General features: G+C 42.9%; 1 protein-coding gene across 4 annotated transcripts in view; it reads left to right on the forward strand.

Annotated features, from left to right (window-relative positions):
• ABCC11 (ATP binding cassette subfamily C member 11) overlaps positions 1-26,470 on the forward strand; it is a 78,946-nt gene that overhangs the window by 4,877 nt on the left and 47,599 nt on the right. For 2 of the 4 annotated variants that reach the window (XM_050774806.1, XM_050774808.1), the window contains exons 1-6: positions 7,272-7,317; positions 10,493-10,609; positions 11,861-11,997; positions 15,182-15,340; positions 18,734-18,881; positions 20,336-20,569. In XM_050774806.1, coding sequence (XP_050630763.1) covers positions 10,511-10,609; positions 11,861-11,997; positions 15,182-15,340; positions 18,734-18,881; positions 20,336-20,569 — 777 coding nt within the window. In that variant the 5' untranslated portion in view covers positions 7,272-7,317; positions 10,493-10,510. Of the gene's footprint in view, positions 1-7,271; positions 7,318-10,492; positions 10,610-11,860; positions 11,998-15,181; positions 15,341-18,733; positions 18,882-20,335; positions 20,570-26,470 lie in introns of those variants that run through there. The other 2 variants (XM_050774805.1, XM_050774807.1) reach the window with 2 other exon arrangements.

Below are 26,470 nucleotides of genomic sequence, written 5' to 3' on the forward strand. Positions count from 1 at the left end.
AGTGTAAAAGTGTTCCTATTTCTCCACAGCCTCTCCAGCACCTGTTGTTTCCTGACTTTTTAATGATTGCCATTCTCACTGGTGTGAGATGGTATCTCATTGTGGTTTTGATTTGCTTTTCTCTGATGGCCAGTGATAATGAGCAGTTTTTCATGTGTCTATTGGCTGTATAAATGTCTTCTTTTGAAAAGTGTCTTTTCATGTCTTTTGCCCACTTTTTGATGGGGTTGTTTGATTTTTTTCTTGTAAATTTGTTTAAGTTCTTTGTAGATTCTGGATATTAGCCCTTTGTCAGATGGGTAGATTGCAAAAATTTTCTCCCATTCTGTAGGTTGCCTGTTCACTCTGATGGTAGTTTCTTTTGCTGTGCTCTTTAGTTTAATTAGATCCCATTTGTCAATTTTGGCTTTTGTTGCCATTGCTTTTGGTGTTTTAGTCATGAAGTCCTTACCCATGCCTATGTACTGACTGGTATTGCCTAGGTTTTCTTCTAGGGTTTTTATAGTTTTAGGTCAAACATTTCAGTCTTTAATCCATCTTGAATTAATTTTTGTATAAGGTGTAAGGGAGGGATCCAGTTTTAGTTTTCTACATATGGCTAGCCAGTTTTCCCAGCACCATTTATTAAATAGGGAGTCCTTTCCCCATTTCTTGTTTCTGTCAGGTTTGTCAGAGATCAGATGCTTGTAGATGTGTGGTATTATTTCTGAGGGCTCTGTTCTGTTCCATTGGTCTTTATCTCTGTTTTGGTACCCATACCATGCTGTTTTGGTTACCGTAGCCTTGTAGTATAGTTTGAAGTCAGGTAGTGTGATGCCTCCAGCTTTGTTCTTTTGGCTTAGGATTGTCTTGGCAATGCAGGCTCTTTTTTGGTTCCATATGAACTTTAAAGTACATTTTTCCAATTCTATGAAGAAAGCCATTGGTAGCTTGATGGGGATGGCACTGAATCTATAAATTACCTTGGGCAGTATGGCCATTTTCACGATATTGATTCTTCCTATCCATGAGCATGGAATGTTCTTCCATTTGTGTCCTCTTTTATTTCATTGAGCAGTGGCAAAACCTTGATACTTTTAAAGGATACCAGTCAGTTATTTTGTAGAAGTTCATTCAATTCGAGTTTATCTACTGTTTCTCATGATTAGATCAATGGTATGCATTTTGGGACCAAATACCATGAAAGAGATGTTGTGGGCCGGGCGCAGTGGCTCAAGCCTGTAATCCCAGCACTTTGGGAGGCCAAGCTGGGCAGATCATCTGAGGTCAGGAGTTTGAGACCAGCCTGGCTAACATGGTGAAGTCCCATTTCTACTAAAAATACAAAAAATTAGCTAGGCGTGGTGGTGCGTGCCTGTAATCCCAGCTACTTGGGAGGCTGAGGCAGGAGAATTGCTTGAACCCAGGAGGCAGAGGTTGCAGTGAGCCGAGATCAGGCCATTGCACTCTGGCTTGGGCATCAAGAGCGAAACTCTGTCTCAAAAAACAAAAAAAAAGTGATGTTGTGGCCATGTGATATATGATGGTGAAATGTCTTATTAATGATGGTTTGAATCTTGACTACTTGGTGAAGGTGGTATATGCCAGATTTGCTCACCGTAAGTTACTATTTTTCTCTTTGTATTAGTAAGTATTGCGTAAGGAGATAATTTTACATTTATTTATTTATTTTTCCTTCAACTTTTATTAGGCTGGTGCAAAAGTAATGGCAAGAAACCGCAATTACTTTTGCACCAACCTAATCTTTTAAGTTCTGGGGTACATGTGCAGATGTGCAGGTTTGTTACATAGGCAAACATGTGCCATGGTGGTGTGCTGCACAGATCAATCCATAACCTAGGTATTAAGCCCAACATCCGTTAGCTATTCTTCCCAATGCTCTGTCTTCCCCTACCCCTGCCCCAATCAGACTCCATTATGTTGTTCCCCCACCGTGTGACCATGTGTTCTCATCCTTCAGCTTCCACTTCTAAATGAGAACATACAGTGTTTGGGTTTCTGATCCTGTGTTAGTTTGCTGAGGGTAACAGCTTCCAGCTCCATCCATGTCCCTGCAAAGGACATAATCTCATTCCTTTTCATGGCTGCATAGTATTCCATGGTGTGTATGTACCATATTTTCTTTATCTAGTCTATTGTTGATGGGCATTTAGGTTGATTCCATGTCTTCACTATTGTGAATAGTGCTGCAGTGAACTTACATGTGCATGTATCTTTAAAATAAAGTGATTTATATTCCTTTGGGTATATACCCAGTAATGGGATTGCTGGGTCAAATGGTATTTCTGCTTCTAGATCTTTGAGGAATTGCCATACTGTCTTCTGCAATGGTTGAACTAATTTACATTGTCACTAACAGTGTAAAAGCATTCCTTTTTCTCTGCAATTTTGCCAGCATCTGTTGTTTCTTGACTTTTTAATAATTGCCATTCTGACTGGTGTGAGATGGCATCTCACTGTGGTTTTGACTTGCATTTCTCTAATGATCAGTGATGTTGAGCTTTTTTTCATGTTTGTTGGCCACGTGAATATCTTCTTTTGAGAAGTGTCTATTCATGTCCTTTGCCCAATGGGGTTGTTTTTTTTTTTTTTTCTTGTAAATTTGTTTAAGTTCCTTGTAGACTCTGGATATTAGACCTTTGTCAGATGGATAGATTGCAAAATTTTTCTTCCATTCTGTAGGTTGTCTGTTCACTCTGCTAGTAGTTTCTTTTGCTGTGCAGAAGCTCTTTAGTTTAATTAGATCCCATTTGTCAATTTTTGCTTTTGTTGCAATTGCTTTTGTGGTTTTCATCGTGAAATGGTTGCCCGTGCCTATGTCCTGAATGGTATTACCTAGATTTTCTTCTAGAGGGGTGTGTGTGTGTGTGTGTGTGTGTGTGTGTGAGACAGAGTCTCACTGTGTCGCCCAGGCTGGAGTGCAGTGGCGTGATCTCGGCTCACTGCAAGCTCCGCCTCCTGGGTTCACGCTGTTCTCCTGCCTCAGCCTCCCGAGTAGCTGGGACTACACGCACCTGCCACCACGCCCAGGTAATTTTTTGTATTTTTGGTAGAAATGGGGGTTTCACCATGTTAGCCAGGATGGTCTCAATCTCCTGACCTTGTGATCCGCCCACCTCAGCCTCCCAAAGTCCTGGGAATTACAGGCGTGAGCCGCCTCGCCTGGACCTTCTAGAGTTTTTATAGTTTTGGGTTTTACATTTAAGTCTTTAATCCATCTTGAGTTAATTTTTGTGTAAGGTGTAAGGAAGGGGTCCAGTTTCAATTTTCTGCATATGGCTAGCCAGTTCTCCCAGCACCATTTATTAAATTGGGAATCCTTTCCCCATTGCTTGTTTTTATCAAGTTTGTTGAAGATCAGGTGATTGTAGGTGTAATTTTACATTTATTATTTAGAATTCTCCTGTAAGAAAGCACTGTTCCATTTACCCCATTTATTTACTTACTCAATTACTTTTTAATGTTAGTATGGTCTCATAGATATTTAGTTCTTATGGATTTTTTTTTTTTTTTTTTTTTTTTTGAGATGGAGTCTCACTCTGTCGCCCAGGATGGAGTGCAGTGGTGCGATCTCGGCTCACTGCAAGCTCTGCCTCCCGGGTTCGTGCCATTCTTCTGCCTCAGCTTCCTGAGTAGCTGAGACTACAGACTCCTGCCACCACGCCTGGCTGATTTTTTGTAGTTTTAGTAGAGATGGGGTTTCACCATGTTAGCCAGGATGGTCTCAATCTCCTGAACTTGTGATCCACCCGCCTCGGCCTCCCAAAGTGCTGGGATTATAGGCGTGAGCCACGGCGCCTGGCCTAGTTTTTATGGATTCTAATTCAATAATTTTATGGGTTTTTTTTTTTTTTTGGCTTGAATTGTTTTGGATTTGACCATTTCTGCATGTTGAAATTTGACTTGGGTTTGGCCATAGGTTGCAGATGGAATATTTTCTCCAATAAGAAATAAGAAGTCCAGCAGTGCTTTCAGAATTCCAGAAGGAATTGAAAGTCCATTCATATCAAGAGTTATTTGTTGAGGGACTTCTCGGTGCCAGGCCCTGAGCTAACTGCCGAGGGGTAGACAGGTCCCAAAACAAGGTCCTACTCTTAAGCATCTCTCAGCCAGGGGAACAGACCCATAGAAATCTGAGTGTGAGGTAGGGCAGACAGAACTGTGTGTTTATATGTGTGCAACAGATAAGGGAAAGAGAAATCAGGTTGCTAGGTGCTGTGGGAGAGACACACATACACAAACTTGGAAGCTCCTACCTAAAGCTCTTTGTCTGACAGGATCCCACCTTCTTTCATTCATTCACTGAACATCATTTTCATATTGCTTAATGTTCATTTCAATAAACATTCACTGAAAATGTTTTCTGAACACCTATGATATGCTGGACACTATTCTAGGTAATGGGGTATAGATCAGGGAATAAGACAAACCAGATTTCTGCTTTCAGGAAGCTGACATTCTAGTGGGAAAAACAAACAATAAGCAAGGAAAGAAATAAGGAAAATATTTCTGGATAGTAATAAGCCTTTTAGATGGTCAGAGAAGGCCTCTGAAAAGATGACATTTGAACTGAGGCCTGCACTATGAGAAAGCATAGATCAATGCAAAGATTAGGGGGTAGGGGTCAAGGGCACAGTTAAAAAGCAGCACTTGCAAAGACCCTGTGGCTAGAATGAATTTATGGTGTTTGAGGAACCTGTTCTTGGAATGTCTGAGCTTGGGACCTAGTGGCTCCAGTTGCAATAAGGTGGGCAGAGTCCGATTATAGAGGGCTATGTAGGCTCTGGTAAAGAGTTTGGGTCTTAATCTAAACCTGATAGAAGCCATGGGAGAGATTAAGCTGAGGAATAACATTATCTAGCTTATGTTTTCAAAAGTTCATTTTGGCTGCGATGTGGAGAATGGAATATAAGGATTTAAGATCAAAAGCAGGGAGGCCAGTCAGGAGGTGGATGCAGCTGTCCAGGCGACAAGTGATGACTTAGAATAGGAGCAGGCGCTGTCAAGCTATGTTTGATTGTAGCTTCAAGAGAATATGCTGATGGATTGGACATGAAGATTTAAGGCAAAACAGTTGACAAGGATTATCCTAGGTTGGGGCCTAAGCCACCAGGGCCTGGAGAGAGGTTGAGCCAGTAGCTGAAGATCCTAGCTATAATGAGGGTCTCGATCACTTCTCTGGATATATACAATGTACCCACCCTGTGACAGACTCTGGGGGTGATACAGAGATAAAACATATGTGGCCCAGATTCGCAAGCACTTACCTTTTCATCAAGGGTCTCTCCAAGGGTAAGAGGGGAGGGGCTGCATTCATTCAGACTTCCAGAGTTTTAACAAAGAACTTCTAAAACCAGCTTACAAACTTTATGGTATATTTTTGAAACACTAATGTTTAATACTTTTAACCCACTTATGCCGGAGGTTGCCATTTTTTTTGGGATTTTTGCAATCAGACCTTGGTGATGACCTTGAGTAGTAAGATAGAAATAACTTTCACATGTTTAGCATTCCCATAATGGAACACTAGGCATAAATGGCCTAACACATACATGTGCCCCAACAACCACAATAAACGAAACTGTATAAATGTTCTGTTCACATAATAATGGCTGGATTTAGTTTTTAAAATACAAATTCATGCTGCTCTATAGAAGATGTGGTGTGGTGCGGGAACAGGCCCAAGTTTAACCTGCCTGCTTGATGAAAATCCTCTTTCAATCCTGTCACTATATCTCCGGATTGGGATGTGTCAGCCCACTTGGGAGAACACCAAGAATTTAAATGTGAAATCTTTTGTGACTGTGCGACTTTCCTAGCTCCTTTTTTGACAGACTCTGCATGTACTTCATTCATTTATCCATCGAATATTTGCTACGCATGTACTATGTGCTGGGCACTCTTCTAGATCTCAGGACACATCTGTGAACAAGACAGACAAGGTCCCTGGTTTCAAAGAGCTTACATTCTAATGAGGTATGCAGAAAACAAATAAGCCAACAAGGAAAGAAATGGCAATTTCAGAATGTGATGAGTAAAGGAAGTAGATTAGGAGAATATGCAGAAGGTGATGTGGAGAGAGGGGATCTGGGAAGGTTACTCTGAGGAGGTGGCATTTGAGTAGAGTCCTGAATGTCAAGAATGAACCAGCTCTGCAAGGAGGTGGGAGGAGAATATTCTTGGCAGATATTAGGACTTGTGCAAAGATCAAGGTGAGAGGATCATCCTTGCTTCTGAAATTGAGGAGAAGGCCAGGTACTGAGATGTGGGGATTCTTCAGTCAACAAGATGCCCTCCTGAAGCTATTGGAACTAACAGAAGGATATAAACCTAAGAGCAGAGAAAGTTAAATAGCACAGGGTGAGGTACAGGAGGAGTAAGACCTAATCACTTAAACTTCTTTAGGGCCCATCTGGCAGGTGCTTCTGGCTCCTTGCCCTGGACACTACCTTAGCCACTGATGTGCCTTCTGGTCTTGGACACTAGACCCTGCTGCATAAGAATAAGGAAATAAATCAGCTCCTCCAGAAAGCCCTTGATACAGGTTACCCTGCTCCATTGGCTCCCCTCCTGTTCACAGTCTGTTTCACCATATGCAAGCAACCCACGTCCAAATCAAATTTGTCATCCTGACCTTTGCCTCTGGGGATTGGGAAAACATAGGGCTGGAAGCATCTGTTGTTTCCTCTCTATTTTATTCCCAGTCATGTCCTGGTTTCCATCCTTACTACAATGATGGTCTTACACTAATTAGAGTGAATAAACTCCAGCTCCATTTTCTTCCAGAAAGAGAATTGGGAGGCCAGGGAACTTTTCCGGGACTGCCAAAGAAAGTTCTAGAGGGAATTCCCCGGTCAGTCCAGGAAGTGGAGATGGGCCTCATGGAACTGGAAGGAGGCCCAAGCTAATGTGTGGCTGAGCTCAAGCTCGTTTGCTTGGGACGAGCGACTGATGTTCTGCAAGCATAACTATTACATGTTTGCATTTTCTTAATTTTCATTGGGTTTCATTTTCCATGTTGTTAGTTTCCTGGATGAATCTTGAATAGGAAAGAGTCACATTATGTGCTGGGCACTCTTCTAGATCCAAAGACACATCTGTGAACAAGACAGACAAGGTCCCTGGTTTCAAAGAGCTTACATTTTAATGAGGTATGCAGAAAACAAATAAGCCATAGAGGAAAAAAATGGCAATTTAAGAATGTGACGAGTAACACTCGTTGCATCTCTTTGCATCTCTAGTTGTGAAACTTTCATTACCTCTCTTTGCAGGTGTATTTGAATAAACCAGGTTGGCAAATCATACTATAGCTGAGAGGTGAGAGAAAATCTAATTTCTTTACTTGGTCTTTACAAATCTGGTCTTCCTCATGATCCCCCACTTGCTGGTTAATGAGGAAAAAATTAATGTTTTGGCTTATCAGTTTAAGATCTTGTTTGAGCCAATAATTTAAATAATTTTATTAAGTAATTCTCACTAAAGGCTCTGTCTCAGAGTTGTCACCTGGCAGAGAAAGAATCAGGGACCTGGGCATAGTGACCTCTGCTCCTAGGCTTTCCCAGGGGAGGTCTTTTGTCTGCTTGGTCACTGACTGTCCTGCTGTCTTTGCAAGCCAACTGGATCTTGGGTAGGCCTTCAAGTAAAGCTTTTTTGGCTCACTCACCTGGGGGTGTTCTCTGAGTTGCTAGGACTCCCCTGTCCTACTTCCGTTGGCACCATAATCCCCTCCAGGATCTCTCCATGACTCTCAGCTGTTTGCAGCCTGGGTTGTCCAGTATGCCACTTCTGGAAAGTCCTTCACCCAGACTTTTAGCGACTTCTTCTTCCCATCGATACCACAGGGAAGCCAAGAAAGCTTACCACCAGCACAGCCAGCCACAGCCCATAGAGCACTTAGAAGTGAATTGGAAAATGATGTGCCCAGCAAGACGAGGATTTAAGAAAAGGCAGCACTCTTGCAAGATGGATTCCACAGTGGTCTGCTGGCGCCTGTTCTTACTGCTTCATGAGAATCAGCGGTCAAATTTTCATGAACTTTGAGAGCCTAGTTGCTAAACACAAACATTATTAAAAATCAAGTTATACAACCTTACAATTAAATAAATTATATCAAAAACAAAGATAATACTCAAAATGTATCATTTCCTACTTATTTTGCTACCTTTTGCTGTTATTTATACTTCTGAGGTTACTTACATCTATTATATATCTGTGGTAGAAACACTATATGGTGATGTCGTGCTGTGCATCTCTTCCCAGCTCTGCATTCGGTGGAGTTATGTTGGTATCACATCATGAAATCAGCTATGATGGGTGTGTTTACACCACAGAAATAGGCAAAGGCTACATATCAGGGCTGGATTTATCGTTTTGTTGATTGTCTAGTCTTAAGAAAGAAATGTAGGAAATGTTAATAATGTAGATTAAATCTACAACTGTGTGGGACCTGTAGCCATTATATTGTGAGTAGTAAAATAAAATAAGGGAATATTCTTTCAGCATTTGAAAACTATTCAGCAAAGTTACTCAGGTCATTGACAAATGAGTGAAGATTCAACCAACATACATCTCTGGTATTGCACTTTCCTCTTGTTAACATACAGCAAAATGGCAAGTAGCATTGGAACTATACTTAATCACCAATTGCAACCACAGGTTTGTTACAGATACAGACATTTATCAGCACAGCACTGAGGAAGCCCTTTGCAAGGATATAAGACTTGCACTCTGAAATTTGCTGTCTCCACCTATTCCCTTTACTGGGGATGTTCGTGTGTGAATAAATCATACAGCAATACACCATGGCCCCATCCACAGGGCCTCATTCTAGGGAATCATGCCAGTTTTACTTTAATGCAGCTATATTCTAGGCTGGTTCATGGCAGCCAGTCTTCTTCCCAGAGCTGTAAAGAGTGTGTGTCACTCTCTCTTATCTAATACACCTTCTTCTCTCTCTTTTCTCTTTTCTGTCATCCCTGAAGTGTCCACATTCTACCACTACATGGCAAGTAAGCCTATGGCCTGGTGCCCTGGCTGGGAAGTCTATCTTATATGGTCTGCAAGAAAATTCCAGCAACTGACTCTACCAGATCTGGTTGTGATTTGGTAAAAGGAAGTGGGATGGGAGGGAATGGGACAAAGAAATCCAGAGTAACTTCTCACAAAGTAATGGGTTAGCTTGCAGTCTATTTGCTTGAAGTACAATCCTGTATTTGAATGTTTGTTTTGTTTTGTTTTTTGAGATGGGGTCTTGCTCTTTTGCCCAGGCTGGAGTACAGTGGCACAATGTCAGTTCATTGCAACTTCCACCTTCCAGGATCAAGTTATTCTTCTGCCTCAGCCTCTCAAGTAGCTGAGACCACAAGTGTGCACCACCACACCTAGCTAATTTTTTATATTTCTGGTAGAGACAGGGTTTTACCATGTTTCCCAGGCTGGTCTCAAACTCCTGAGCTCAAGCAGTCCTCCTGCCTTGGCCTCCCAAAGTGCTGGAATTATAGATGCATGCCACCATGCCCAGCCTCAGTATTTGAATGGTAAAAGCTATATCTGAACACCAGGACCAACTACATAATTTGTGGGTCCCAGTGCAAAATGTAAATGAAAATGAAAATGTGGGTCTTCTTGTTCAAATGTATTAAAAATTTCAAGATGGCAACAGAAAAGCATTAAACTAAGCCTGGGGCTCTCGGGGACACAGGCTGTACCCCCATGGCCCTGGCTCTGCTGCATGCTTTCTCTTTCCATCTCTTCAGAATATTCCTAATTACTTACCTTCTCTCCTGCCCCAGGCACATGAATGTTCTGAGTCAAGCAGGGAGTGAGTCACATACTCAGGAAAACAAATATGAAAGGCGCATCAAAAAAAAAAAAAACAACAACAACAACCCTGATTATTTAAGTTTCCTAACTTGTGCCCAGATTCCCTCTGGGGTCTGTGAAAACCAAGAGTGAAAGAAGGGCAAAATGATGTTTCTTTCATTCATGTATGCGTCCATTCCTTCTTCATTTGTTGAGCACCTGCTGTCCTCCCAGCACGTTCCAGGCCCCGGAAATTCAACAGCGAGGAAAGCAGACACATCCCTGTGCTCATGAGGCTGTCTGTGTAGTGCATAAACGAAGTCTGAACAAATAATGATTCAAACAAATACACAGTTACAGACTGGGATAAAGCAAGAAGACTGATTTTACGAGCAGGGCTTTGATAGACCAAAGGAGATTGCCCAGGATCAAGGGTATGGTGTTAGGGGTGGGTTAGGGAGGGTGGTTAGAGAAAGTTTCGCTAATGATTTGGACCTGAGGTCTGAGAAGATATTTAAAAAGAGGGATCAAGCACATGCTAAGGAGAGAAAAGAACAGGCACCCAAACCTCTGCATGACCCCAAAATGCTCCCGGCAGGGTAGTGCCCCCTCTCCTGGCTGCTCAAGATGGGATCTAAGCTGCCTCTAACTCCTGCTGTCTTTTCATGTTCTCTGATTCTGGGAAACGAAGAATTGGCAGGAACTGAAAATGACTAGGAAGAGGACACACTGGGTGCCCAACTCTTCTGGTGGCCTTGTGAATCTTGGCATCGACATAGGCGATGACATGGTTTCAGGACTTAGTTATGTAAGTAGATCTCTTAGCATCAGCACCCCAGGAAACTGAGTTGGCAGATTATTTTCCATAGTCATAAATTACGTCGAACAATTTCTTCCTATACTTATTTACCCTTGAATTTGTAAATTTTTTTCTTTTCTTTTTTTGTTTTCTCTCTCTCTTTTTTTTTTTTTTTTTGACTCAGGGTCTTGCTTTGTCACCCAGGCTAGAGTACAGTGGCACAATCATAGCTCACTGAAGCCTCCTGGGTTCAAATGATCCTTCCACCTCAGCCTCCTGAGTAGCTGGGACTATGGGCACATACCACCACACTGAACTAATTTTTAAATTTTTCACAGAAACGGGGGTCTCCCTATGTTGCCCAGACTTGTCTTGAATTTCTGGCCTCAATCCTCCTGTCTTGGCCTCCCAAAGCACTGGGATTACAAGCATGAGCCACCCCACCCAGCTACTCTTGACTTTTTTCAAATGGACCTCAGGCTTCCACAATTAGATCAATTATAATCCGTCATCATGGCACACCTTCATGGTTTATGCATATCTCTATGCATAAGATTGTATAGAGATTAGATTGTATCTATATCTATCTGTCACCTATTACCTACTTATCTATGCATTTACTCGTAATAATAATCATCATCATCATCTGCAAACCCATCACCAACATATCAGCTTGGACCTTGACAATCAGACGCAGCAATTGGTCTTCCCCCATCTCATTCCCCAACCCTTCCTACCTGATGTAACCACTATTCTGAACCTCTTTCTGTCAATCCTTGCTGTGCTTTTAAAATAGTATTATTTTATATAGAATATATTATGTATTCTATATGAAGTCCTAAAAATTACCTGTCCTTTTATTTTAGTTGTCAAAAGGGAAACATATAATATTTTAGGATTTGCTTTTCTACTTGTTGGTTTCTTTTTAGTAGATTTACCCTCAAAGAGTGACTTGGTCCCTCATTCTGCGGGTAACTAACTATGACACCCTTTATTCCTGTCTAAATTGTTTAGTCTCAGATAAAAATCCAAAGAGGTAGAGTGACTTGGCCAGACTTACTCAGCAAATGTGGGGCAGAGCGAGTGCTGGGACCTACTTGTTCTGACTCTAGGCCCCCTGCTTACTCCCAGTGTGGAAGCCTTTCTTTAGGAAGCAGGATATAGAAAAATCCATTTCTCCATGGGCATCTGGTCCAACATTCCCTCAGGACAGAATTTATGAGTTTTGAAACTGATGCTCTTTTGTTTTTCTTTTCCAAGAAAACCTACACTCTCCAAGATGGCCCCTGGAGTCAGCAAGAGAGAAATCTGGAGGCTCCGGGGAGGGCAACTGTCCCACCGTGGGGGAAGTATGATGCTGCCTTGAGAACCATGATTCCCTTCCGCCCCAAGCCAAGGTGAGTCCTGATGGGGGTGGTGGGGGAGAGCTGTATCCACCAGGTCAATGATCCCTAACCCTGCCAAATAGACCTCTCGTGAAGGTTGTATAACTACGTCCCTACACAGCCAAAACCCTTCAGAGCAGCCTGAGGCACACCAGGGAGGCACATTGTCATAGCCATTCATTCATTATTTATTCATTCAGAAAGGATCATTGAGCACCTACATGTGCCAGGCACTGCGCTACACCACACGGGAAGAACAGTGAGCAAACAGACGTGATCTTTGCCATCAGGGACCTCACATGGGAGACAAAGACAATGAGCAAATAGACTTGTGCATGACGTGATTACAAGCTGTTTAAGGAAGGTGCTGTGAAGAAATATGCGAGTGTTGAGGGACAGGAGAACCATGACAACTTGATAGGTTCTGAGTGGCTTAAGCTGAGTGACACCTAAAGGGAGAACAAGAATTTCCTAAGCAAGAGTAGCAGAAGAATGTTCAGGGAACAGCCTCTGGGACAGCCTTGCCTGGAGGGGCAAGGAACACAGCATGATGTGTCCAGGAACTGAGAAAGAAGGAGGCCAGTGTCACTGGAGAGTCTTGTGCGATGTGGGCGTGGCATGAGGTGAGGCTGCAGAGGAAGGCGGATCAGACAGGTTCTCAAAGGTCACATTAAGGATACTGGCCTTGGTTATAGGAGTAACCAGGAGCCACAGGAAGGCCCTAGGCTGTTAACCTTACATTTAAGGATGAAAGAAATTCAATGTATACCCCCTGAATCAATCATAGTTTAATGTAATCATCCCCAAATTGCTTTCTTTTTTCAACAGAAAACAGTCACAAGAAAATTTTGTTTGTTTGTTTTTTATTTTTATTTTTTGAGATGGAGTCTCATTCTTTTGCCCAGGCTGGATTGTAGTGGCATGATCTGGGCTCACTACAACCTCCATCTCCCAGGTTCAAGTGATTCTCTGCCTCAGCCTCCCAAGTAGCTGAGATTACAGGTGCCTACCACCATGCCCGGCTAATTTTTATATTTTTAGTAGAGACAGTTTTCACCATGTTGGCCAGGCTGGTCTTGAACCCCTGACCTCAGGTGATTCACCTGCCTCAGCCTCTCAAAGTGCTGGGATTACAGATGTGAGCTGCCGCACCTGGCCAATTTTAATAGACTTTAAAACTATGTGCAAGTATAAAACATTAGTTTTTATTTCAAAAGTTGGTGGAACATATCCAGTCATTAAACAGTCAACAAAACGTATGCTAGTAGATTACATAAAGACTATGTACAATATAAAAATAGCTGAAAACAGTCTTCCCTGTAAAAATAATTTAAAGTGAACTTTTCAATTTAAAATATCATCCATTGCAGAAACAGCCATTTAATATGAGTTGTTTTTTTTCTTTTCCTAGCAGTAATGGTTCTAGCAGGGTATTTTATGCATAAAGAATATATTTCAAACCCTTTTTATTGTAGTAAATACTAAAGCAACATAGGAATACTTCATAATTTAGGACCAAGTTGCTTTCTAACTTAATACAGCCTTGCTTTCAGGGGCCCCTACAGAATCATACTCGTAAGCATGCACACGCTCATCTATTTTTTATTTATTGACAAGATCTTAACGCTCTGTTAGTCTGACTCTTCAGTGTTTAATCACCAAAAGTTAATTTTGTGTTTACGATTTCTCCTTCTCTTCAACATGTTTTCTAAGATTTTTATCTATCAACAAACTGCATTTGTTTTCCCATTTTTAAACTCTGAGCTTCTGTCCATACTGGTTGCATTGTTACCATACTGAATTATGTTATCTCCACCAAGAAAAAAGAACCTTGGTACTTTTGTTCACCTGGGTAACCTCATCTTAGATAAATATATTGTTTCTGTTGGGGCTTTGAGATATTAGCACTAGTTCATAGGTCTTGTCCTGTCTTTTGTGATCATAAATAGTACAATCTCTTGCCCTCCCCTCACCCACTCCTTGCTCCAATATCCCTGGCAAGGGCATGTGGCCAGCCTTGTGGAGAACACAGGATATAAAAGGGTGGAGAAAAGATGTCATAGCCCCTCTCCCCTACCCTCAAAAGAAATCTTGTAAGTTCGGCATTTTCATCTTCCCATCTTTCTCCTCAAGTCTCTTTTCAAATTGCATTTTCTTCCCACTGAAACACATAACCTTAAAGGCAATTTTGGAAAAAAAAAAAAAAGTGGAAAAATGACACATAATCCCAACACCCTAATTTAATCATTTTTGGTATTTGTAAATCGTTCTTAAAGATAATACCTTATCATCTTTAACTATGTATGCATTCAATTTTATTGTTTGTAAAAGTTTCACAGAAGAATTAAAGCCATGAGAACCTCTCTTCCTATTTCTTTGCCAACTCCAACTCCTTTTTCAATGTCAACCACTATCAGCAATGTGATATAAATGTATATACTGTTTTGTCTGCTTTCCCTCCTTTCTTCCTTTTTTATATAAGTAAAAAAATATATATACTTTTTTTTGGTTTTTGTTTTTTTCCTTTTGAGACGGAGTCGTGCTCGGTCTCCCAGGCCGGAGTGGCAGTGGCGTGATCTCGGCTCACTGCAACCTCCGCCTCCCTGGTTCAAGCGATTCTCGCAACTCAGCCTCCCAAGTAGCTGGGATTACAGGCATGCACACCACCACACCAAGCTAATTTTTGTATTTTTAGTAGAAACAGGGTTTCACGATGTTGGCCTGGCTGGCCTGAAACTCCTGACCTCAGGTGATCCACCCTCCTCAGCCTCCAGAAGTGCTGGGATTATAGGCGTGAGCCACTGCGCCCTGGGATTACAGGCGTGAGCCACTGCGCCCGGCCGATACTGAGTTTTTAATCTGCAAGTGGTCTTTTTTTGGCTCTTGCTTGGAACTCTTCCTGTGTTCTACATATAAACAAACCTTATTGAAAAAAAAAAAAAATCCAAACATCTACACTGAATTTGCATTTGCATTTTATAGTATGGGTAGATCATAATTTCTCTCTTTTTGTTTAAATAATTCCCCAGTTAATGGGTACTTTTGTTGTTTATGGTTTTTATCTTACAAATAAGAGTCATGAAAACATGTTTGTGTGTAGATCTGGGTGACCTCGTTGTGTTTCTCTATGGTTATCATTCATCCTTGCAAAATCTTGATCCTGACTTCATTCTTATCCCTGTGGCCCCTCTACTAGGTTTCCTGCCCCCCAGCCCCTGGATGATGCTGGTCTGTTCTCCTACCTCACCATGTCATGGCTCACCCCGCTCATGATCCAAAGCTTTCGGAATCGCTTAGATGAGAACACCATCCCTCCACTGTCAGTCCATGATGCCTCAGACAAAAATGTCCAAAGGTGAAGCTGGGCTGGGCAAACCAGTGGAATAGTTAAAGACTATCTCTTGGTGGGATGATGACCAGAGATGCCTAAGGGTGGTAGGGAGGGTCCACCCCAGACCACTTGGCTCTTCCTGTAGGAAGAGGCCTCATACTAGGTGACGGTTTTTAACCTGGGGTTCATGAATCTCCTACAATGGTATGGATATTTTGTACATACGGGCTGGAGATCTTTCTCTGGAGCAAGAATTCACATCTCTTATTAGATTTACCAAAAGGTTTGTGGACCCAAGAAAGTTATTTATTTATCATTTTTTACTTTATTTTTATCACTATTTTTATTTTTGAGATGGAGTCTTTCTCTGTCACCCAGGCTGGAGTGCAGTGATGCAATCTCGGCTCACTGCAACCTGCGCCTCCTGGGTTCAAGTGATTCTCCTGCCTCAGCCTCCCAAGTAGCTGGAATTACAGGCACTTGCCACCATGTCTGGCTAATTTTTGTATTTTTAGTAGGGACAGGGTTTCACCATATTGGCCAGGCTGGTCTTGAACTCCTGACCTCAGGTGATCCACCTGCCTTGGCCTCCCAAAGATCTGGAATTACAGGCGTGAGCCACCACGCCTGTCCCAAGAAACTTAGAAATGACCACTTCTAGTTCGTTTTGATTTTCTCTTCTGGATCAGGCATTCGACAGTGACACTGAGTATTACTTTGGGTAAGTGGCCCAGTCTCCCAATGCTCAAGCCACCGCTAACTAGTTGTATGATTTAATTTCTTGTACCAGCTGTCACACACGGTAATATGAGGACAAAAAGTGGGAGAATATGAATATGTGATTTTAAAGGTCCTGTATTCATGTTCCTACCTCTAGCTGCTTCATGAGAGATACCAGGTGGAAAATGAGTTCCCAAATGTGTTCTGGAAATTATAGTCTCATAAGAGCCTCCCCATAAAGAGCATTCAGTAGTCAGAGGAGTTTGTGAAATGTTGTATTATAGCCAGATGTTGGAGGCTTACAAAGCAACTTAACATATTGAAGGCACATGTTTTCACATGGAGTACAGAAACTGGGTAAACTTTGACCCATTCCTTCTCAGACTTACTTGGTAAGAAAAAAAGAAATGGTTCCAGGAAATACTTTTTGGATAATGCCAGATATTGGTCAGAATCTCACCTCTTACTGACTATGATATCAGACAAGTTTCCCTTTCTGGGCCCTGTGTCTTTATGTATAAAATAGTGGATTGGCCGGCCGCAGTGGCTCACGCCTGTAATCCCAGCACTTTGGGAGGCGGAGGCGGGCAGATCACGAGGTCAGGAGATCGAGACCATCCTGGCTAACACAGTGAAACCCCGTCTCTACTAAAAATACAAAAAAATTAGCCGGGCGTGGTGGCGGGCACCTGTAGTCCCAGCTACTCAGGAGGCTGAGGCAAGAGAATGGCGTGAACCCAGGAGGCGGAGCTTACAGTGAGCCGAGATCACGTCACTGCACTCCAGCCTGGGCAACAGAGCGAGACTCCGTCTCAAAAAAAATTTAATAAATAATGGATCATAAATTTATTTCATGGTCCTTCATAGGATTGTTGCAAGAAACGAAAGAGGTGATAAATTCATTTTTTAAAGGACACAGAGAATTGCTTGAACCCGGAAGGTGGAGGTTGCAGTGAGCCAAGATTGCGCCACTGCACTCCAGCCTGGGTGACAGAGTGAGACTCCATCTCAAATAACAATAATAATAATGTACCTGGAAAAACACTTGATGCTTAATAGGTAACCAGCTAAGTCAATGTGAGTTTGCTTGTTCTTCTCTAACCATTGTGAGTACAAGATCTCCTGACTTCCTTCCATTCTCTTCCAGTTCACTGATTCTCTTTTTAATTTCATTACTCACAATGTCTGTCCACAAACACTTTTGCAATCACTCCATTTTTGTTTTTTGTTTAAAGATGAGGTCTCACTACATACGCAAACTACTAAATACAGAAGGAATGGAAGAATTAGAAAACTCATCATTTTTCCAGCACTAGTGGAGGTGGCGCTAGGCAGTGGTCATCAGTGTTGGAGATCTTGAAAATGAAGGAGGCAGGCTGACACACCCTAACCCACTGACCCCCTCAACATTCCTAAAAGTGGGACACCAGACATCATGTGGTTTCTGATGTGAGGCAACAGGAAGTACACTACATCACCTCTTAAATTTTTTTTCCAAATGACTTGAATTCTGGATTTCATTAAGCCTTAGGTCTAATGACCAGTTTATTAGGAAGCACAGGGGAACAACGATTATGTTAGACAACACCATGGAGATGCAATCAGTCCAGTTCAGAGTGTGTAAGATCCTACAGAATGAATAAAAATCAGTTTCTTCAACAAATAAATGGCGTAGAAATGCAGACCAGGGGAAATGCTTACAGATTAAAATGCAACTCAAGAGTTCTATCAGATTTCTCCTTTAGATGCAATGTGTGGACCTTGTTTGGATCTTGATTCAGAGAAACGAACTTTATAAAGACATGTTTAAATAATTAGAGAAATTTCAATACAGACTGGGCATTAAATGCCATTAAGTAATTATTGTTACTCTGCTGTTACGTTATTTTATTTTTTTGAGACGGAGTCTCGCTCTGTCACCCAGGCTGGAGTGCAGTGGCGCCACCTCGGCTCACTGGTTCAACTCGCCTCCCAGGTTCAAGCCATTCTCCTGCCTCAGCCTCCCAAGTAGCTGGGACTATAGGCGCCTGACTGTAGTGTTATTTTTATTGTTACTATGTTTTTTTTGTTGTTGTTGTTGGTTTGTTTTTTGTATTTTTTGAGATGGAGTCTCACTCTGTCACCCAGGCTGGAGTGCAGAGGCATGATCTTAGCTTACTGCAACTTCTGCCTCCTGGGTTCAAGCAATTCTCCTGCCTCAGCCTCCCGAGTACCTGGGATTACAGGCTCATGCCACCATACCCAACTAATTGTTGCATTTTTGGCGGAGGTGGGCTTTTCACCATGTTGACCAGACTGGTCTTGAACTCCTGACCTCAGGTGATCCACACACCTTGGCCTCCCAAAGTGCTGGGATTACAGGCATGAGCCACTGCACCTGGCCCTGTTGCTATGGTTTTTTAAGGGACTTTATCTGAAAGAGATACATACTGAAGCATTTACAGATAAAATGATATGATGACTGAGATTTGCTTCACATCCTCCAGGAAACAAAAGTCAAAGGGAGGAGACATGAAACAAAAATGTCAAATATTTTTAATTCTGGAAGAAGGGGGATGAGTACTCAGAAGATTACTACATTGTTCTATTCTGTTATGTTTGAAAATTTCTGCAACAAAACTCCTGGCTAGCAAGAACTAGGATGTTTGGATGTCACATGCAAAGAGATTCCACTAGTTCCATTATCCTCTTTTCAAGGCTTCACCGCCTTTGGGAAGAAGAAGTCTCAAGGCGAGGGATTGAAAAAGCTTCAGTGTTTCTGGTGATGCTGAGGTTCCAGAGAACAAGGATGATTTTCGATGCACTTCTGGGTGTCTGCTTCTGCATTGCCAGTGTACTCGGGCCAGTAAGTGGCAGAGTTGGTGAGGTTTGGGGGACTCTAGGCTTCAGAGGTTTAGAAATGGAACTGGTGGCATGTTCAAGTCCATGCTGTGAGTTAGAGATGCATTTGTCTTTCAGTTGCTGTCTAGAAAGTGAAGACCTTTTGAGGACGGTAGAGCATGGTGGTTAGGAGTAGCTAACTACCAAGGAGTGGCCCTGTAGCCACTGCTTGGGTTCAAACCATGTCCCTGCCACTTAGCTGGTGGGTGACTTCGGGCAATATAGTCATGCTCTCTGTGCCTTGGTTTCCTCATGGAATCCCATGGAATCCCATGCACCCTCAAGTGTAGACCTTATGGAAACCCTTGCATGTAAAATGGAGAACTGCCTCATAGGGTAACATCAAATGAGATAAGTATATAAAGCACTTAGAATATGGCCTGGCTCAGAACATATTAGCTCCTCTGAGAAATGGCTGAGCAACTCTGGGAATATAGGTAGCAGGAAATAATGGTCTTCTCCAGGTACCATGGTTGGGATGAATGGGCTTTATCTCCCATCATTCTCCAGTTCCTCAGCCTAAGAGGCTCATATGAGAGAAAGAGTCTGATTGGCCAACTGGGGTCACATGATCACTGGTTGGCCAGAAGAAGTGGGGCACTTTGATTTACAGTCCAGCCTAGACTGCACCAACGGGGGAGATGGGAATCTTCCCAGAAGAAAACTGAGGCACTGGTACCAGCTCAGGGGAGGTGAATGTAGGTCAGGAAGAAACAGCAGTCTATGACAGAATGGAGATAACTGAGTCGGGTGACAGGTGCCGGGTCTTTTAGATCCACTCTCCGTCATTTTCCATCCTGCCCTGTGCCCCTAGTGTGGATCACATTAATGAGCCCCCACTGCCCTCTGGCTTCTGGTTAGGGTTGACCAGTGGGAGATTCCAAAAGGAGACTGGAAGGAGGGAGAAGATGAGGTCAGGATACGTATTCCCTGGGCGGCCTCCCTCCTTGTCCTTGGAGGCTGGTGATCAGAGCTCCTGTCCAGACCCTCTCTGCGCGCCTCACCCCTTTTGGGCCCTGGAACCTCTTCCTGCTCTTGCCCCTTAGGTCAAAGGAGGCCACTGTTCCCTGCTGTCACCAGCTCCATGGTGCTCCACCAGGCCTTGTTGGATTTCCTATATTCTGCCCACACCTTTGTAAAGCCACTTCGTTAACTCCTAAATCACTCTTTTGTGTGTGCCCCTTGTCTCCTGTCAGGATGAGGACAACCACCTAAGATTTCAGAACTGGGTCAGTTGAACTCCTAAGTCTCCTCCAACTGGACCTTAAGCTTCTTGAGGGCAGGATTGTGCTTAGTCAGTTTTGATCCTTCAACAAATCCGCAGCATGAATCAGACCTCCCAACCCTTCTTCCAGCAACAAAGCATCAAACGTGTTTGGCGGGGCAGTCTGAATGATCCAAACTCCCATTTCCTTGTAGACATTGATTATACCAAAAATCCTGGAATATTCAGAAGAGCAGTCGGGGAATGTTGTCCTTGGAGTGGGACTCTGCTTTGCCCTTTTTCTCTCCGAATGTTTGAAGTCTGTGAGTCTCTCCTGCAGTTGGATCATCAACCAGCGCACAGCCATCAGGTTCCGAGCAGCTGTTTCCTCCTTTGCCTTTGAGAAGCTCATCCAGTTTAAATCTCTAATACACATCACCTCAGGAGAGGTAAGCGGCTGGGACTGCCTATTCCAGGCCATGCTTCCCTATGCTTCCTCCAGACATCACTGCCCTGGAGGCCAAGAGAGGGAGAAAAGGGGGTTAGGAGAGGAAGGAGAAAGAGAAAGAAAAGAATTCCTAGGTTGAGTGTAGATAACCATCAACAATTGCCTCTGTGTCATGAAAGCAGGTCAACAATAATGCAGGAAATGCCACTTACATTCAGAGACTAGAGAGGATTTATCCATTCATTCAACAAGTAGGAGCTTTGGGAGGCCAAGGCAGGAGGGTTGTTTAAGTCAGGAGTTCAAGACTAGCCTGGGCAACATGGAAAGACTCTGTCTCTACCAAAAAACAAAACAAAACAAAAACAAAAATCAACCATCTGTGGTGGCTCATGTCTTGTAATCCCAGTTGTGGAAGGCCAAGGCGGGAAGATTACTTGAATCCAGGAGTTTGAGACTAGCCTGAGCAAAATGGCAAGACCCTATCTCTACTTCCAACCCTGCAAAAAAATAAAAAAATTAGCTGGGCATGGTGGTGCATGTCTGTAGACCCAGCTACTCAGGAGGCTGAGGTGGGAGGATCATCTGAGCCCAGGGAGGTTGAGGCTTCAGTGAGCCATGATCACACCACTGCACTCCAGCCTGGGCAACAGAGTGACAGCCTGTCTCAAAAAAAAAAAAAAAAAAAGACAAAATGTAGCCAGGCATGGTGGTGTGTACCTGTTGTCCCATCTACTTGAGAGGCTAATGCAGGAGGATCACTTGAGCCCAAGAGTTCAAGGCTGCAGTGAGCTATGATCACACCACTGTACTCCAGCCTAGGTGACAGAGCGAGACCCTGTCTCAAACACACACACACACATACACACACACCAGATAGTTACTGAGGCCTCTTCTGAGCCAGATTATGTTCTAGACCCTGGGAATAGGCCCCTTAACAAAAAGACACAAATCCCAAGTAGAAGCATGTTGGAAAGTGCATCCCCTAAGCCAACCTGAGGGTGAGGGTATGGGAAGACTTGATGGCTTAGGGAAATCTTTTGGGAAAAGCAATTTTTGGTAACATCTCAGAGTTTTAATTTCCTTATCTGCAAAAAAGGAATCCTTTCACCTGCCTGGTTATTGTTACTGTCCATTGTTACTCTTGCTTTTCTTTTACAGCATAACACGCACAAGCATTGACAGAAATGGAGGAAGATACTCCAACTTATGACCTATAGTTATGGAGGATACTGGGATTTCATCTATTTCATTTTGATATCTCTATTTTTCTGTGGTTTACCAATTGCCTCAAGGGTTGTGGGTTACTTTGATATTGAAACAGATACCTTAATTTTTGGAAAAGGCAACACTGCTTTGGCTCCTTTCCTTTAAGCCAAACCCCTTTGTGATCTGGCATTAGCCCCTTTCCAGCCTCATCTCTTCCCATGTCCTCTCCTCTAGCCCTAGCTTGACTTCCTCCTGTCATCTAGGCTTGGCTAACCTTCAGTGCTCAAATACACTGGACACGTCCACCTCCTGGTGACTTTGCTCATGTCACTCCTACTCCCAGCCCTTTAAAAATCCTACTCATCCTTCAAGACCCAGTTTAGTTTTCCTCTCCTCCATGACAGGATCTCCAAACCCAGCCCTCTACTGGCATTCCCTGCTAAGCATTTGCAGTTCTTTTTGCACAAATCTGGCTGCCCTACTAATATGAGCCCCCTTCAAAGACACAAACCATTTCAGATTCACCACTCTGTCTCTCAGAAGGCTCAACACTTGAATTACACAGAACAGATGTTCCAAAAACATCTGCTGAATTTTTCATTGTCATCAAGTAGAGGGGCTCCATAAATGCAAGCACTGACAAACATTATGTATTTATTGGAATCATCATGGTTATTATTGTTCACCATTTTATTGGTTCTGTGGCCTTAGGTAACTTGTTCGGCCTCTCTGAAGCTGTGGAATAATAATAGAACCAACCTCATAGGATTGTTGTCTCATAGGATTCAGTGAATTTGTACATATAAAGCATGTAGACAAGGGGTAGTGGTTGACACGTGTAAGCTGTACAATTAGTATTAGTTTCTATTAGGCCTTGAGCTCCACTGTCCTCCTGCACTTGACCGACAGCTTAAAGATCTCCCTGTTTATCTCAGGAAAGTCATTGTAACAACCGCTAACTCACTCTTAGCCATACATTGCTCCAAGTCATTACTTACATTGGCTTGATCAGTTCTCTACCATCCCTCTTGTGTGGCAGGTTCTGTTATTGTCCCCATTGTCACAAAGGAGGAAACTGAGGCAAGGAAAGAGTAGGTAACTTGTACAAGGTCATGTGATTGCTAAGTGCTGGGGTCTGAATTTGGACATGGTGCCTGGCTGCAGAGTCCAGGTCTTCAACCCTTGCCATCACCTGCCTCACTAAGGAACCCTGTGCTAAGGCCTAGCTTGGTTCCTTTCTGGGTATTCTGAGCACCTGCTGTATGCAAAATCCAGTTTCCTCAAACATCTTCATAGAAGCGTAAAACAAAGTGATCTATTTGAGAGTGGAGATGGAAGTAATTTCTGAAGTAAGGATTTCTAGGCAATTGCTTATACATTTTAATTAAATTAAATTTATTTATTTATTTTTGAGCTGGAGTTTCCCTATTGTTGCCTAGGCTGGAATGCAATAGTGCAATCTTGGCTCACTGCAACCTCTGCCTTCTGGGTTTCCTGCCTCAGCCTCCCAAGTAGCTGGGACTACAGGTGTATGCCACCATGCCTGGCTAATTTTTGTATTTTTAGTAGAGATGGGGTTTCACCATGTTGGCCAGGCTGGTCTCAAACTCCTGACCTTAGGTGACCTGCCTACTTTGGCCTCCCAAAGTGCTGGGATTATAGGCATGAGCCACAGCTTCCCAGCCTATGTTTTATTTTTAAATTAATTTAAAAAAATTTTTTTTACTTAAAAACATTTCTTTGTCTTTTCTCTTGCACTAAAATTAATTTTTTAAAAAGATCTGAATACATTCTCCTTGGAAACAAAATAAAATAGTATAGAAGTTGCCTTAGGCCTAGTTTCTTCCCCTATGCCAGAGGTTAGCACCATTAGCAACTTCGTTTTTGTCCTTCAGACCTTTTAAAGCACATTTGACTGGACGCGGTGGCTCTCACCTGTAATCTCAGCACTTTGGGAGGCCAAGTTGGATGAATCGCTTGAGTTCAGTAGTTCATGACCAGCTTTGGCAATAGAGCGAAACCCCATCTCTACCAAAAATGCAAAATGTTAGCTGGGCGTGGTGGCATGCGCCTGTGGTCCCAGCTACTTGGGAGGCTGAGGAAGGAAGATGGCTTAAGCCCAGAAGGCATAGGTTGCAGTGAGCCGAGATTGTACCACTGCACTCCAACCTGGACAACATAGTGAGACCCAATCTCAAAAACAAAAACAAAAGTCCATTTAGGTACACATGCAAGTTACCCATGAAAAGCATTGGATTTTGTGTTTGTGTATTTTTATGTAAATGGTACCATGTTTTACATAGTGTCCTCCTGTTGGTTTTGCAATAGAAAATGTAGAACATAGCTTTTGGGGGATTTTTTTTTTTTTTTTTTTTTTGAGACAGAGTCTCGCTCTGTCGCCCAGGCTGGAGTGCAGTGTTGCAATCTCGGCTCACCGCAAGCTCCGCCTCCCGGGTTCACGCCATTCTCCTGCCTCAGCCTCCCGAGTAGCTGGGACTACAGGTGCCTGCCAACACGCCCGACTAATTTTTTGTATTTTTAGTAGAGACGGGGTTTCACCATATTAGCCAGGATGGTCTCTATCTCCTGATCTCATGAACCACCTGTCTTGGCCTCCCAAAGTGCTGGGATTACAGCCGTGAGCCACCATGCCTGGCCAAGACTGAGTAATTTATAAAGGAAAAGAGGCTTAGTGAACTCACAGTTCCACGTGGCTGGGGAGGCCTCACAATTGTGGCAGAAGGTGAAAGGCACATCTTACATGGCAGCAGACAAGGGAGAATGAGAGAGTTTGTGAAGGGAAACTCCCCGCTATAAAACCGTCAGATCTTGTGAGACTTAATCAATGTCACGAGAATAGTATGGGAAAGACCTGCCCCCATGACTTACCTCCCACTGGGTTCCTCCCTCAACATATGGTAATTGTGGGAGCTGCAATTCAAGATGAGATTTGGGTGGGAACCCAGCGAAACCATATCATTATTTTTTTCAGTGATGCTGAATCATAATTACAGTACTTTCGATGTACCCGAATAAAGTGTTATATATGCGTTATCTAGCACCGTTCTCAAATCAATATGAGAAAGTAGCTTGTAGTATTATTTCCATTTCACTGATGAGGTGACAGAGGCACAGAGACGTGGAGTAACTTGTCTATGGTTGCACAGCTAGTAAATGACAAGACTGGGGCATGAGCTCTGACAATTTAGCTCTAGGACCCAAGATTACCTACTACTTCTGGGGTGACTTTGTTGTTGTCTCAGACAGGTTCTCACTCTATCACCCAGGCTGGAGTGCAGTGGTGCCATCATAGCTCACTGCAGTCTTGACCTCCCGGGCTCCAGCAATCATCCTCTCTCAGCCTCCTGAGTAGCTAGGACTACAGGCACACATCACCATGCTTGGCTAATTTTTAATTTTGTTTAGAGATGGGGTCTTGCTATGCTGCCAGGCTGATCTTGAACTCCTGGCCTCAAACAATCTTCCTGCCTCAGCCTCCCAGAGTGTTGGGATCATGGATGTGAGCCACTTAGCACAGCCTGGGGTGGACTTTTTAAATCCATTTCCACCAACTTGTAGGATGTTTCCAGCATTTGGCTGGTGTAAGCAGTGCTGTAATGAACATCCTTGTATGTGCTTCATCTAACATGTGTGAATGTTTCTCAACAGAAAAATGAAATTGCCAGATCATAGAGTTTTGTGCAATTTTTAATTTTAAAAGATACTTTAAAATTGCCCTTCAGAGTGGCTATACCAATTTTTCCTCCCTAAAGTACTTTTAAAAGTTTTAAAGACTCCCACTAGGGCACGTCCTAGAAACTAGAAGGAGTTTAGGTGAAAGTTAAAAGCAAATCACTTTATAAGGGATTCAGACTTGTAATTCTAGAAAACATTAGTGAATTGTTCTTTAAAGATTTCCTGATTTGGAATGTAAGTTTTTGTGTTTTTGTTTTTGTTTTGAGACTGGGTCTCATTCTCTTGCTCAGGCTGGAGTGCAGTGGCATGATTACAGCTCATTGCAGCCTTGATCTCCTGGGCTCAAGTGATCCTCCCACCTCAGCCTCCTGAGAAGCTGGGACTACAGGCATGTGCCTCCATGCCCGGCTAATTTTCCTACTTTTTGTAGAGACGGGGTTTCACCATGTTGCTCAGGCTGGTGTCAAACTCCTGGGCCCAAGCAATCCACTCACCTTGGCCTCCCTGTGCCCGGCCAAATGTTACTTTTTATATAGCGTTGAGCCATAACAGTACCTCCCACACAGTACGTGTGGGAGGAGGGAAGTAGGCAGAAGAATCTATAACAAAAAAGAAAAAAAAGGAGAACATTTAATTAATATTATTATTAGTAGTAGAATGAATAGAATCAAGTGAAGAATGGAAGCAATTCTCTGGAATATAGATATTAGTGGTGTTATTAAGCAAAGGGGCTCACTGCCTAATGTTCTAGAAGCCAATACTTTGACACTGGGTTTTTGAGAAAAGAAAAGCTTTTTATTGCAAGTTGGCTCACAAGGAGACAGGAGTCCAGCCCAGATCTGTCTCCTTGTGCTTGCTTTAAGACAGCGATTTTATTAGGAAAGATTTAAGGAGTGGATTCTGAGATTAGTAAGTGATTGGTGGAATGAGACGGGAGGTCTGAAAAGCCCTTGTATATATGCAGTGATCTCTTCATGTCTCTTCCTGGGTCCCATTTGCA

The sequence above is a fragment of the Macaca thibetana genome, chromosome 20 (genome assembly GCF_024542745.1).
Source record: "Macaca thibetana thibetana isolate TM-01 chromosome 20, ASM2454274v1, whole genome shotgun sequence".
In the NCBI taxonomy this organism is placed as follows: Eukaryota; Metazoa; Chordata; class Mammalia; order Primates; family Cercopithecidae; genus Macaca; species Macaca thibetana.